Genomic DNA, 13,269 nt, shown 5'->3' with positions numbered 1-13,269 from the left:
CAGACATCCTCAGCCAAACTGATTGTGTATGTGCATGGGAGAGTCAGAAGAGATAACTGTCCACCGAACAAGTGTCTGGCCGCCAGCTATTTAATGTGTATGGGCACTTTTATAAAGTAATATTGTCAGAAAATAACTATTGGGGAACATTTATTAAGACCGGCTTTTCAGAAGCCGGTCTTAATAAAGGCCCATACCTGGCGGAGGATCCGCTAAAGTTATGAAGAGGAGCCGTCCTCTCCATAACTTCGGCACATCCAGCACTGCTTCTAAATTTAAAGGGAACCTGTCACCCTGTTTATACATATAAAAGTAAAGTTACCTTAAAACTTTTCTTCTCTTACTCTTTCAATTGATGAGTCCATAATTGTAACAGCCCCCCTAGTTCCCAATATTTCGCCCCCTGAACGCTTTCCCGCCTTTATCCTCATTATAATAATACTTTCGTTTTCACAGCCACGTCAGTGCCTATTCCCCGCCCCCTTATGCAAATAACCTGCATTAGTTCTTGTTCTTTCTTCCTAAGTCTCGCGCATGCCCTCTCCTGAATTTTTCTGTAACCAATCATATCGTTCCTTTTCTGTATCCTCCCCCTCACGCCACAACGTCCTAGAAAGTTCCCAACATTCCTGTTCCTCAGCCATAGTAAATCCGGCGCGAGAGTTCCTACCTCACTGTGATCAACTTTTATGCTGGGTTCAACGTAAATGGCGTTGCGTTCCAAAACAAACGCAGCCTCGTTTTCAGGTTTGTAATTACTGCGCATGCCCGAGATTTCTGAACTGTGGGCGTTTCTGAGGCGGAGTAGAGGAACTTGACTCCAGAAAGATATGACTCCTTGCGGCTGCTAGTAGTAAGATATGACTCTTTTGGGCGTATTTACATATGTGGCGGGAAATAAATAAAAGATGATTTAATAGTTATACAGGCGGCAGATTTAAATGTAACTAAGATATTTGTGATTGGGGAGACATACTAAAGATTTTGGAATGATTATTTAGATAGGTGAAGTCCAGGTGACAGGTTCTCTTTAAGACTGCTTCCTCGCCCATGCTACGCTAATTTAGGCATTTCAGAATAGTAAATAACCTTTCCTTGTGAGTAGTGTAAAACATAACTCTACAATTACTGTCTATAATTGTGTACAGGGAATAGAATATAAAATCAGAAAATAAAAGTGACAGTATCTGGTTTTATTAGTACAAACCTAGGTGATAAATCCTTTAACAGGTTTTCCCTGTACTTAGATATTGATGGCCTATCCTCCGACACCCTGCACCCCCACTGATTAGATGATTCAGATCGGAAACTATACAGTAGGCTGAGCCAGAAGCACCTAGGTTCCCTCCACCGGTTGGTGGCTGTGCTGACTTAGTGCAACTCTGCTCTCGTTTAAGTGAATTGATGCTGCAGTACTCTGGACTAGAAATAGTCCACCATATAGTTTACAGCATCGGCGGCTGCCCTGAAATAGCTGAACGATGGGGATAGGTCACCAACAGCTATCAAAAACCCCTTTAAATGTTTGTTTTCTTTAAGGCGCCCAGCTGACAGTTATACCGCACACGAAGCGAGAAACATTGTTTTTTTTGTGAATCTGAAATCCTAAAATCATATATAGTGAGTTTTGCATAATAAGCTGATAGACATGATAGTATGTGTGGTTGAATAGTCATTTTTGGGCTTTCCATTATATCATTGAATGTTCTACCAGATCTTAAATGGAAAGGGTTCATATCTGAACAAGTCATTGATACATTACTGTACTGTATTACTTACATTGTTGTACGAAGCTGATGGTGTACATTCTTTTAATATCTTTTATACAGAGAGCATAAAAAGTGAAGCTCAGAAGCGGAGGGAAAAGCTCTTACTTGATGAGCTTGTATCTCTTGTAGACCAACGAGATGGTCTGGTGAGAGATCTACATATCAAAGAGATAAAGTATGTATCTGTGCCTTTAAATATAATCTCATCATTCTCATATTTCAACCAGTGTGACATTTGGTTTTTGTGATAATTTATTGCAGGGCTGTAGAGGAAGATGAACTCATAGAAAGAGGTCTTGAGCAGAGGAGGAGAAAGCTGAGCAAAAAAGAAAAATGTCGCATCAGTTGAAGTGATGGGGGGGCCAAAGACAATTTGAACAGCTTAAATATGTGCAATGCTTATCACAAACTTTTCAATATTACAAGAAACTTCACCAAACACATATGGGTAAAGATATTTGAAACATAATATTTAATGCATGCCACCAGGCTAAAGAAGAATCCATACCAAGATGCTGAGATCCTTTCCAAGCACTATCCACCTTCCTTGTTCCTGTATATTTCTATTTGCTGCTAGAGATCTATAGAGAATGATATTTAACTGTGTGAAAATATTTTATATGCGTTGAGCGCTGCTCTACATTAGTGTTAATAGTTTGAGTGTGTAAAATAATCTATGGTAACAATAGAAATATCAGTAAACATCTTACATCTACTGCTAAACCAGTTCAGTTCCACCAGGAGGACAATAATCCACTGAAGGCTATGAAAACTAAGGAACCATGTCACCTACATCATTAGGAATGAATGCACAATCAAGATGTTATTTTCACATGGTCTTCAGAAGAAGGTGGTCTTATTTTTATAGTTGTCTACAATATAAAACCCATTGATCTTTATGAAGAGTGTCTATCAGTGCACAATGTCAAGACTTTCTCTATTGACTTTTCTCAAGTGCCTTAATGGACTGTAACTTATGGACATGGAGACAGACTTCAGTTTATAATTTGTGAGCTCAGGATATAAAACATATGCCGGCCTGGCAGTGGCATATAGTGGAGAGAGGTTCTCCACTCTCTAAAGAGATCATTATAGTGCTGGGTTTCGCCATCTACAACTAAAGGTTCTGATGTGTATGTTCCCTGGCATACTCTTTCAATGACCTCTATTTCTTACTCCTTTGTTTGCAAAAAATGTCGTTTATTTGGAAAGGGAAGGCTTTACAGGTTTACTCCACCAAGTATCTAGGGGGAACTGACCAAGAGGCAGGGCTCACTCTTTTAAAGGGCCCATAGCAGCCATATTATCTGCCATTCTGGTATATATGCTGGTTCTACTATGACATTTGTAATTCAATAATTCTGTCCCACAAACAAAAGGTTTTTGTTTACACGAAGACAAGTAGACAAGTATCTTTGAAAGCTTGTGGCTTGTGTTACTTACCTACTGCCATGGTCTTTTATTTTCATATCCCTATTCTGTTCCTTACATAGGAGATTGGATAATTACAATTTTGTTCTGTTTCTTCTGCACATATGTGTTTTCTGATGAAATTTGTGAATTAATAGAAAACTCTTACATACAGTATATGTGTATATATCACAAGACCTTTCTGTTGATTTTCCTGCTTACACTATATCTAAGATGCCATCTATTCTGCTACCTTAAACACATGAAAAAAAATACAAATGAAAAGAGCAGGCAGTGTCCTCAGAATATTTATTTTTTGTAAATTCCAAAAAACACAGCTGATTATTTCTGAAATTTACATTTTCTGTCAGTATTATATAATATGCTTGATATTTTGAGTGCCTGACGTTACTTGGAACATGATTAATCTATGTACAAATTCAAGAACGTAACAGCAGATGCCTCAGAGGTAGAGACTGTAATATGTATCAAAACTGTATTTCAGAAGATCCTCACTCTTGTAAAATGCTAGGTTCACACTTGTGGCATAGTTCCATTAGAGAACACCCTGCTGGCTGGAGCTCTCTGCAACAGCATTGCCGGGTGTTACCTCAATGCCAGCCAGCCCCATTGACTGTAAGGCCATCTGCACGTGATGGGGGTGATTTTCATGCGGATTTATGTGTGTTTCTGCAACATGTCTGAAATCTGAAGCTAAAACCGCAAACATAATTGACAATGCTGTGGATTGGGAAATCTGCACTGTAGGCCAATTTCTGTATGGAAACAATCCACAAAGTGAGCATGAGTTTTTTGTAATCTCATACACTTTGCTGGTACTATACTATGTTGCAATTCTTCAGCAGAGGCATTTCTATTCCGCACAGTGTGCAGGTGACCTAATGGGGTCCATGAAATATATCGGGGTTCGGCCAGGCAGTAATAACATCTGGCAGTGTGGGATCCAGAGAGCTCAGGCAGACTTTTCCTGCTGAAACTATTCTGCTAGTGTGAAAGAAGCCTAACACAGTTTATTCTGTAGTTGAATTTGTCAGATATGCCAACATGTTGCTTTCTTGGAAATATAAATTCCCCTTTTTTTTTTACAGACATTACCTTGGCTTACTGTTATTAATATGGTATACAGTATAATGTTTCAGTCAAGTAAATCAGGGATAGTTTTGTTAAAGTGGTTTCCAGGACTTACATATTAATGGCTTATCAGTCATCAATATCTGAATGGTGGGGTTAGGACATCTGTGCCGTTCCCCTACAGGGCTGAAAAGAGTTCCATACACTGTATAGTGGCTGTGCTTGGTATTGCAGCCCAGTTCTATTTACTTGAATGTGACTGATGGGCATGACATCACCTGAGCACCATGGAGCCTTCTAACAGTTGACTGGAGAGGTTGCCAAGAGTCAGACCCCACTGATGAGATATTGATAACCTATGCTAAAAAAGTCACCAATGTACAGTATAAATCCCGCAAAATCTGTCTAAAATAACTTTGCTTCATAAAATAGGCCATAGGCTGATCACATACAGGGCAGAGACGTCATTGAGTAAGCAATATTTTGACTAGCTTGTTGGCTGAGGATTTAAAGCATTAATTGAGTTGGCCACTTTGTCGTGACATTTCTAAAACACCATAAACTTTTGTGTTTTGGCACAGAAAACTCTAATCTCATTTACCCACCCAGCTACCCCCCCTTCTGTGCAGTTGCTGAATGTTTTAAGCACATGCGCAGTGCTTAGACAGAAGAGAGAACAGCCAGGGAAGTCATTATGAGGGTAACTCACGTGGCTGCCACCATCTTCAGAGCTATAGATACAGAAACTACCACCATCCAGTGTTTTCAAACTGTATCCATGGGCAGCAGGAACGCTGGAACTGAAGAACTGAATGAGGAGATTTTGGAGGGAAATGTATTTTCCCCCTACACTGGTTTTTGGTCATAGAAAAGTTGCAAACCCCCTAAATCTCGGTGTTTCTACGCTACCCTTTTAGGCATGGTGAGAGAGTGGGTGGAGGCATCTACTACATTTATAATTTCTGCCTGTTTTATGGCGTAAATGATTATAAAAATCTACGCCAGCTATGGGCTGGTGTAGATTTTAGTTTAGGTGCACAGACTGTCAATGGATGCACCTAACTTATGATGAGGTGCATCCCTCATCATAAATTAAGCATATCTTCTGGTGGCAGATGCCATAATAAAGACCAGTGTATAGCACCAGCCTTTGATACATTTCCCCCTTAAAGTTTTCTCTGCCAGGACAGAAGTTTATGGCATTTTAGAAATATCACTAGAAAGCCAACACCTATAAAGGGGTTGTAGGGCCTAAATGAAAAGTTTGGAAATGGGAGGTGTAAATAAAAAATAAAAAAAGTTCCGTGCTATAGCTCGCATCCCTGCCATTTGTGGTCCCAGCAAGATGGAAAGTCATGATGCTCCGAAATGGGACTTCACATGAACACTGCAGCCAATGTCTGGCCTCAGCGGTCATGTGTACAAGAATGGTACGTGACTGCTGAGCCTCTGTGGTTACATGCTGTTTTTGCACACATGACCATGAGGCTAGTCATTGGCTGCAGAGGTAATGTGAATGGCACCAGAACATCATGACTTTTGATCCGGATGGGACTGCGAAAAGAAAGAAGCGGCAGAGCTACAATAATTCAGCCTTAAACTCAATCTTAATTACAGGATTACATTAAAATACAAAGTCCCCCTATTAATGTGGAGACAAGATGCAACAAGGGGGCTGGGCAACACAAAATCAGGCAAAACGTAACACATACGGAACCAAACTTGAATAGTGTAATCATGTAATAAAGATTGATTTTAAGGGGCAATTATTGTAACTCTTTCGCTTCTTTCTTTTCATTTTAATTAATTAGTATGCAGCGCAAAGCCAGATTATGGTGAAGTCACAATTTAAAGGACTATTAGCTGTATAATTTTTTTTATGAAGACCAAATGATTAGTAAAATGAAATAATATAAAAGTTGTCCCCAAGGATGTCCATAGCTTTTAACTATGTTCTTCACTTTTATTGGCATAGCTTTGCACAACATTCTTTGGTAAATGTTATTGTCATGGTACGAGGAAATACTTGCTGCATTGCTTGATGTGTTGAATAAATGCAATAAAAGAAATCATGGAAATGAGAAAATATTCATATTTGTCTTTGGCAAATTGTATATCTCCTAACGTTTATTGAATGGAAAGAGGGACACATCAGGCACTGAGTGATTGTTAAGCCAGTCCCTGCTCAAGCACACCCCCTCCATTCCTTCTGAATGCAACAGAAATAAAATAGTCATGTTCCCTCAGATTCCATATAAAGAAATTATTTCCATACACATGCTGTGTAACACAGACTGTACGTCATCTGTTCCTCTGGGGCCTTAATGGAAACATGATGATGTCAACAGTAATATACAGAGCAGAACTTGGCAAAGAAAACGCTGAAGAATCCAGCTTCCTTAATACTTGGGAATTCTATTTAGCAAAAGGGATAAAACCTGTACAGGAAAAACCAGCAGAGTCTGCACGTTTCGGATGATTGAATTCAAATCCTTGCTCCTAACATAATGCTGCATTGTACATACAGGTGAAACTCGAAAAATTAGAATATCGTGCAAAGTTCATTTATTTCAGTAATGCAACTTACAGTAAAAGGTGAAACTAACATATGAGATAGACTCATTACATGCAAAGCGAGATATTTCAAGCCTTTATTTGTTATAATTTGGATGATTATGGCTTACAGCTTATTAAACCCCAAAGTCACAATCTCAGGTGCCCTTTGCTCAGGGGGTATGGATTAATTAGCTGACTAGAGTCTGACACTGAGCCTAGAATATTGAACCTTTTCACAATATTCTAATTTTAAGTTGCAATAATGCAATTCCTTTTAAGTTGCATTACTGAAATAAATAAACTTTTGCACAATATTCTAATTTTTCGAGTTTCACCTGTATATAATGCTAAACAGCCAATGAAAGTGCATAAACCAGTAACATAGAAAAGAATTGACTAAATAATACTGAATAAGCAGAAATATGCAATAAATATCATAAATTAACAACTATCCTTCAAAAATACAATACAAAAATTAGACACAAAAACATATGACCCACATATCACCCACCAAATTATGTAAAATGGAATCATGTCAAGTACCTGGAACATTCAGAAGGATTCTCTAGTCAATAGTTTCCTTCTGTGGTCCCCCCCCCCCCCTTCCTTTTACTGGGGCATTAACCCTTTCAAGGCTCTGAACAAGAAGCGATGGAATATCCCCATCATGAACGGTGGCAAAATGTAGAGTTGCTGCTGAGACGGTTCTATTTTTGTAACGCAGTGTAATCTGATATGTTTCCTGATTGTACAGCTCCCATATTGTAATTGACATAAAGTGTGTGTTATCAGGTATAGCGCATACGTCATGTTGCAATTTAAATATTGTGCTATTTTGAAAATGCAGTTTTTGGCCATAGATTGGATATTTTGTGTGACCTGCATATGGCTACAACAAATACACCTTGAATGCCCACATTTACAACTATCTTTACACTGCAGCCAGGCAGGTTTAGTAGCTGGACAACCAATGTAATGACTTTGCAAAGACAAATGGCCTCATAGGGGGGAGAAAACTCCCTTTGTGTAGTTTGGAGAGGGAATAAAAAATGAGGGTGATAGACTGTTCCACAAAAATAAAGTTTTTTTTTGTGGAACATTTTCTCAGTTTAATGAATTCCCTCTTGAACTGGGGATTGTGGTCATGTTGCAGCAATAGATAGGTAGTAATATCACTTAACATTTCCAGATTTTTGCTGTTTATAAATCTCCTTATCTAATAAGACCACAGTTACCTATTATCTGCCTGTCTGATGAAATATCTTGCCTACCACTGCTCAGCATCCTAACCCTGGAACTAGTAGAGCTTCTGGGGATGGGCTCGCTGCACGCTACACATGTGGATATAGGTGTCCACTGTTATGCAGACTTGATGTTAGTCTGAACGAGCTATGGTATACTTAGGTAGTGGTGTTTGAGCTGTTGCACCTCACCTTGTAGCAGTGTCTGTAAAGCTGTATTTCGCTAATCACTCTGCTGCCTTGTCTCTCAAGCATTTTCTTGAGGCAGTATTACGTTGTTCTCACAGGAGAACAATATCTGGTCCCTGATTTTCCCTCACAGGGGAATAAGATACGGCTCCTGGGAGTGGGAGCTCCGGCATGTTCTTCCTCACTCCCCCACTATCCGAACAGGAACTCTCCCTCTCCTCTCTCTAGCTAGACTGACACTCCCCCTTCTGGCAGGAAGTAGGACTTGCCCACTCCTACTAAGAAGGGAGGAACAGGGTGGTTATCCATGATCCTGCCAACCATTACCTCCACTGCTGGAAAAAATAATATATTACATTACAATACATTACAAACATTTGCGGATACTACCAGGTCTTGGGTACTGCAAGTTCACCATCACCACCTCCTCAGGCAGAGAGTTCCATAGTCTCACTGCTCTTACTGTAAAGAATCCTCTTCTATGTTTATGTACAAACCTCCTTTCCTCCAGACGCAGAGGGTGTCCCCTCGTCACAGTCACAGTCCTGGGGATAAATAGCTGATGGGATAGATCTCTGTACTGACCCCTGATATATTTATACATAGTTATTAGATCTCCCCTCAGTTGTCTTTTTTCTAAAGTGAATAACCCTAATTTTGATAATCTTTCAGGGTACTGTAGTTGCCCCATTCCAGTAATTACTTTAGTTGCCCTCCTCTGAATAGAGATGTCCCGAACTATTCGCTGGCGAACAGTTCCCGGCGAACATCGCTTGTTTGCGTTCGCCTCGGCGGGCGAACATATGCGATGTTCAGTCCGCCCCCTATACGTCATCATTGAGCAAACTTTGACCCTGTACCTCACAGTCAGCAGACACATTCCAGCCAATCAGCAGCATACCCTCCCTCCCAGACCCTCCCACCTCCTATCAAAAAGCAAGGACAGCATCCATCTTAGATTCATTCGGAAGCTGCAGTGTTAGTGAGAGGAGGGACAGTGCAGCTGCTGCTGATTTAATAGGGAAATCGATAGCTAGGCTAGTGTATTCAGTGTCCACTACAGTCCTCAAAAACTCATCTGATCTGCAGTAAGGACAGCGTCCTGACAGCACCCCAAAAAGCCCTTTTTAGGGCTAGTTCATCAGTCTGCTTTTTTTTTCTTCTCTGTAATCTAATTGCAGTTGCCTGTCAGCGTGTGTTTCAGACCCACAGCGTGTACTGTGCCCACTACTGCCAGTGTCACCACTCATATCTGGTGTCACAGTAGCTTGCATTTAAAAAATAAATAAAAATTTCTACTGTAATATAATTGCAGTTAATTGCCTGCAAGCGTGTGTGTCAGGCCTACAGCGTGTACTGTGCCAACTACTGCCAGTGCCCAGTTGCACCACTCATATCTGGTGTCACAGTAGCTTGCATTAAAAAAAAACATACAATTTTTTCACTGTAATATAATTGCAGTTGCTTGCAAGCGTATGTGTCAGGCTTACAGCGTGTACTGTGCCCACTACTGCCAGTGCCCAGTTGCACCACTCATATCTGGTGTCACAGTAGCTTGCACGCATAGTACAACTAATCGAAAAAAAAATGACAGCCAGAGGCAGGCCACCCTGCAGGGGACGTCGTGGTCGTGGTGCTGTATTTCCTTTGGCCCTAGAATAATGCCCAGTGTTCAGAGGCCACGTACCCTGAACTCGAAATGTTCTGACGACATAGTTGACTGGCTTACACAGGACACCCAATCTTCTACAGCTTCCGCTCGGAACCTTGACGCACCATCCTCCTCCAGCTCAGCTTCGGGCACCTCTCAAGCTACCACTCGCCCGCCTGCCGCCACCACCAACACTAGCACCACAGCTGCTTCACTTGATCTGTCAGAGGAGTTATTTACACATCAGTTGGAAGAAATGAGTGATGTGCAACCATTATTGCCAGAGGATGTAGATAACAGGGATATTTCAGGCAGCGTTACACACATGGACGTACGGTGTGATGATGATGATGTTGTACCCGCTGCTGCTTCCTTTGCTGAGTTGTCAGATACAAGTGAAGCGGTTGATGATGACGATGTGTCCGTGGATGTCACGTGGGTGCCCGCTCGAAGAGAAGAAGAACAGGGGGAAAGTTCTGATAGGGAGACAGAGAGGAGGAGAAGACGAGTTGGAAGCAGGGGGAGGTCGTCGCAAGGAGCTAGTGGCACAGTCAGACAGCATGTATCGGCACCCGGGGTCAGCCAGACAGCACGCCAATCAACGCATGCTGTTGCCCCCACCAGAATGCCGTCATTGCAAAGCTCAGCAGTGTGGCATTTTTTTTGTGTGTCTGCCTCTGATAACAGCGATGCCATTTGCAACCTGTGCCAAAAGAAACTGAGTCGTGGGAAGTCCAACACCCACCTAGGTACAACTGCTTTGCGAAGGCACATGATCTCAAATCACAAATGCCTATGGGAACAACACATGATGAGTACAAGCAGCACACAAACTCAAAGCCACCATCCTCCTCCTGGTCCAGCATCTTCAGCCACATCAACCACTGCTGTCCTCCTTGCCCCCTCTCAAACATCCGCCACTCTGCCTCTCACCTTCAGCATTTCCTGCTCATCTGCCCACAGTCAGGTGTCTGTCAAGGAAATGTTTGAGCGTAAGAAGCCAATGTCACAGAGTCACCCCCTTGCCCGGCGTCTGACAGCTGGCTTGTCGAAACTCTTAGCCCGCCAGCTTTTACTATACAAGCTGGTGGAGTCTGAGGCCTTCAAAAAATTTGTAGCTATTGGGACACCGCAGTGGAAGGTACCCGGCCGAAATTTCTTTGCACAAAAGGCAATCCCCAACCTGTACTCGATTGTGCAAAAGGAAGTAATGGCATGTCTGGCACACAGTGTTGGGGCAAGGGTCCATCTGACCACTGATACCTGGTCTGCAAAGCACGGTCAGGGCAGGTATATCACGTACACTGCGCATTGGGTAAACCTGCTGAAGGCAGCCAAGCATGGAATGCGTGGCTCTGCAGAGGAGTTGGTGACACTGCCATGACTTGCAGGCAGGCCTGCTGCCACCTCCTCTACTCCTCCTACTCCATCCTCTTTGCTAACCTCCTCGGCTGAGTCCTCTTCTGCTGCTGCGTCTTGCTCCACATCAACTGCACCCCCCAGCTCCCCAGGGGCTATTCCACATCACGGATACGACAGTGTCACGCCGTCTTGGGGTTGACTTGCCTGAAAGCAGAGAGTCACACCGGACCAGCACTCCTGTCCGCCCTGAACGCACAGGTGGATCAGTGGCTGACTCCGCACCAACTGGAGATCGGCAAAGTGGTGTGTGACAACGGAAGCAATTTGTTGGCGGCATTGAATTTGGGCAAGTTGACACATGTGCAGTGCATGGCACATGTGTGTAATCTGATCGTACAACGCTTTGTGTCTAAGTACCCAGGCTTACAGGACGTCCTCAAGCAGGCCAGGAAGGTGTGTGGCCATTTCAGGCGTTCCTACACGGCCATGGCGCACTTTTCAGATATTCAGCGGCGAAACAACATGCCAGTGAGGCGCTTGATTTGCGACAGCCCGACACGTTGGAATTCAACACTCCTAATGTTCGACCGCCTGCTCCAACAAGAAAAGCCGTCAACGAGTATTTGTATGACCGGGGTGCTAGGAAAGCCTCTGCAGAGCTGGGAATTTTTTGCCACGTTACTGGACGCTCATGCGCAATGCCTGTAGGCTCATGCGTCCTTTTGAGGAGGTGACAAACCTAGTCACCATCAGCGACATCACCCCATTTGTTTTCTTCCTGGAGCGTGCCCTGCGAAGAGTGCTGGATCAGGCCGTAGATGAGCGTGAAGAGGAAGAGTTGTGGTCACCATCACCACCAGAAACAGCCTTATCAGCATCGCTTGCTGGACCTGCGGCAATGCTGGAAGAGGAGTCTGAGGAAGAGGAGTCAGAGGAGGAATGTGGCTGTGAGGAGGAGGAAGACCAACCACAGCAGGCATCCCAGGGTGCTTGTTGTCACCTATCTGGTACCCGTGGTGTTGTACGTGGCTGGGGGGAAAAACAGACCTTCAATGAGATCAGTGAGGACGAGGAATGGGAAATGAGTAGCTCGGCATCCAACCTTGTGCAAATGGGGTCTTTCATGCTGTCATGTCTGTTGAGGGACCCTCGTATAAAAAGGCTGAAGGAGAACGACCTGTACTGGGTGTCCACACTACTAGACCCCCGGTATAAGCAGAAAGTGCCTAAAAATGTTACCGAATTACCGGAAGTCGGAAAGGATGCAGCAGTTCCAAAACAAGTTAAAAAGTATGCTTTACACAGCGTATAAGGGTGATTTCACAGCACAACAGGAATCTAACAGGGGAAGAGGTGAAAGTAATCCTCCTCCTACCACGACCACGCCGGCAAGGACAGTACGCTTTACAGACGTGTTGTTGATGGAGGACATGCAGAGCTTTTTAAGTCCTATGCATCGCCACAGCCCTTCGGGCTCCATCCTCAGAGAACTACCTCGCCTTAACTGCAGATATCGACACTCTGAGGAGCGATGAACCGCTTGACTACTGGGTGTGCAGGCATGACCTGTGGCCTGAGCTATCCCAATTTGCGATAGAACTTCTGGCCTGCCCCGCTTCAAGTGTCCTGTCAGAAAGGACCTTCAGCGCAGCAGGAGGTATTGTCACTGAGAAGAGAAGTCGGCTAGGTCAAAAAAGTCTAGATTACCTCACCTTTATTAAGATGAATGAGGCATGGATCCCGAAGGGACTGACAGTGGGGGATGCATTTGACTAAAAAAGGCCTGATGAGATGCCTTGGGCTATAAAATGGTCCACACGCTGCTGTATTTAATCTCTGCATGCCGGATGACTTGCGTGACTTCTCCGCCACCAACTAGGGTTCAAGCCGCAATGTTTTAGGGCACTTTCTGCCTGGAAAACATCAATTTTTTCGGCCGCTGCTACAGCAGCGGCTGCAACAATACCTAATTTTTCAGGCATGTGTACATGCCTAATTT

At 43.2% G+C, this 13,269-nt stretch overlaps 1 protein-coding gene across 4 annotated transcripts in view; it reads left to right on the top strand.

The window, feature by feature from the left end:
* EHBP1L1 (EH domain binding protein 1 like 1) overlaps window positions 1–6,152 on the top strand; it is a 152,488-nt gene extending 146,336 nt beyond the window's left edge. For all 4 annotated transcript variants that reach the window (XM_040410129.1, XM_040410127.1, XM_040410128.1 and 1 more), the window contains 3 exons: window positions 1,830–1,944; window positions 2,031–3,943; window positions 3,989–6,152. In XM_040410129.1, the coding sequence (XP_040266063.1) occupies window positions 1,830–1,944; window positions 2,031–2,118 (203 nt within the window). In that variant the 3' untranslated portion in view covers window positions 2,119–3,943; window positions 3,989–6,152. The remainder of the gene's footprint in view (window positions 1–1,829; window positions 1,945–2,030; window positions 3,944–3,988) is intronic.
* The last annotated feature ends 7,117 nt before the right edge of the window (window positions 6,153–13,269 follow it).

The sequence above is a fragment of the Bufo bufo genome, chromosome 10, assembly GCF_905171765.1.
Source record: "Bufo bufo chromosome 10, aBufBuf1.1, whole genome shotgun sequence".
NCBI lineage: Eukaryota > Metazoa > Chordata > Amphibia > Anura > Bufonidae > Bufo > Bufo bufo.
This window is presented reverse-complemented; position numbering and strand designations above follow the sequence as displayed.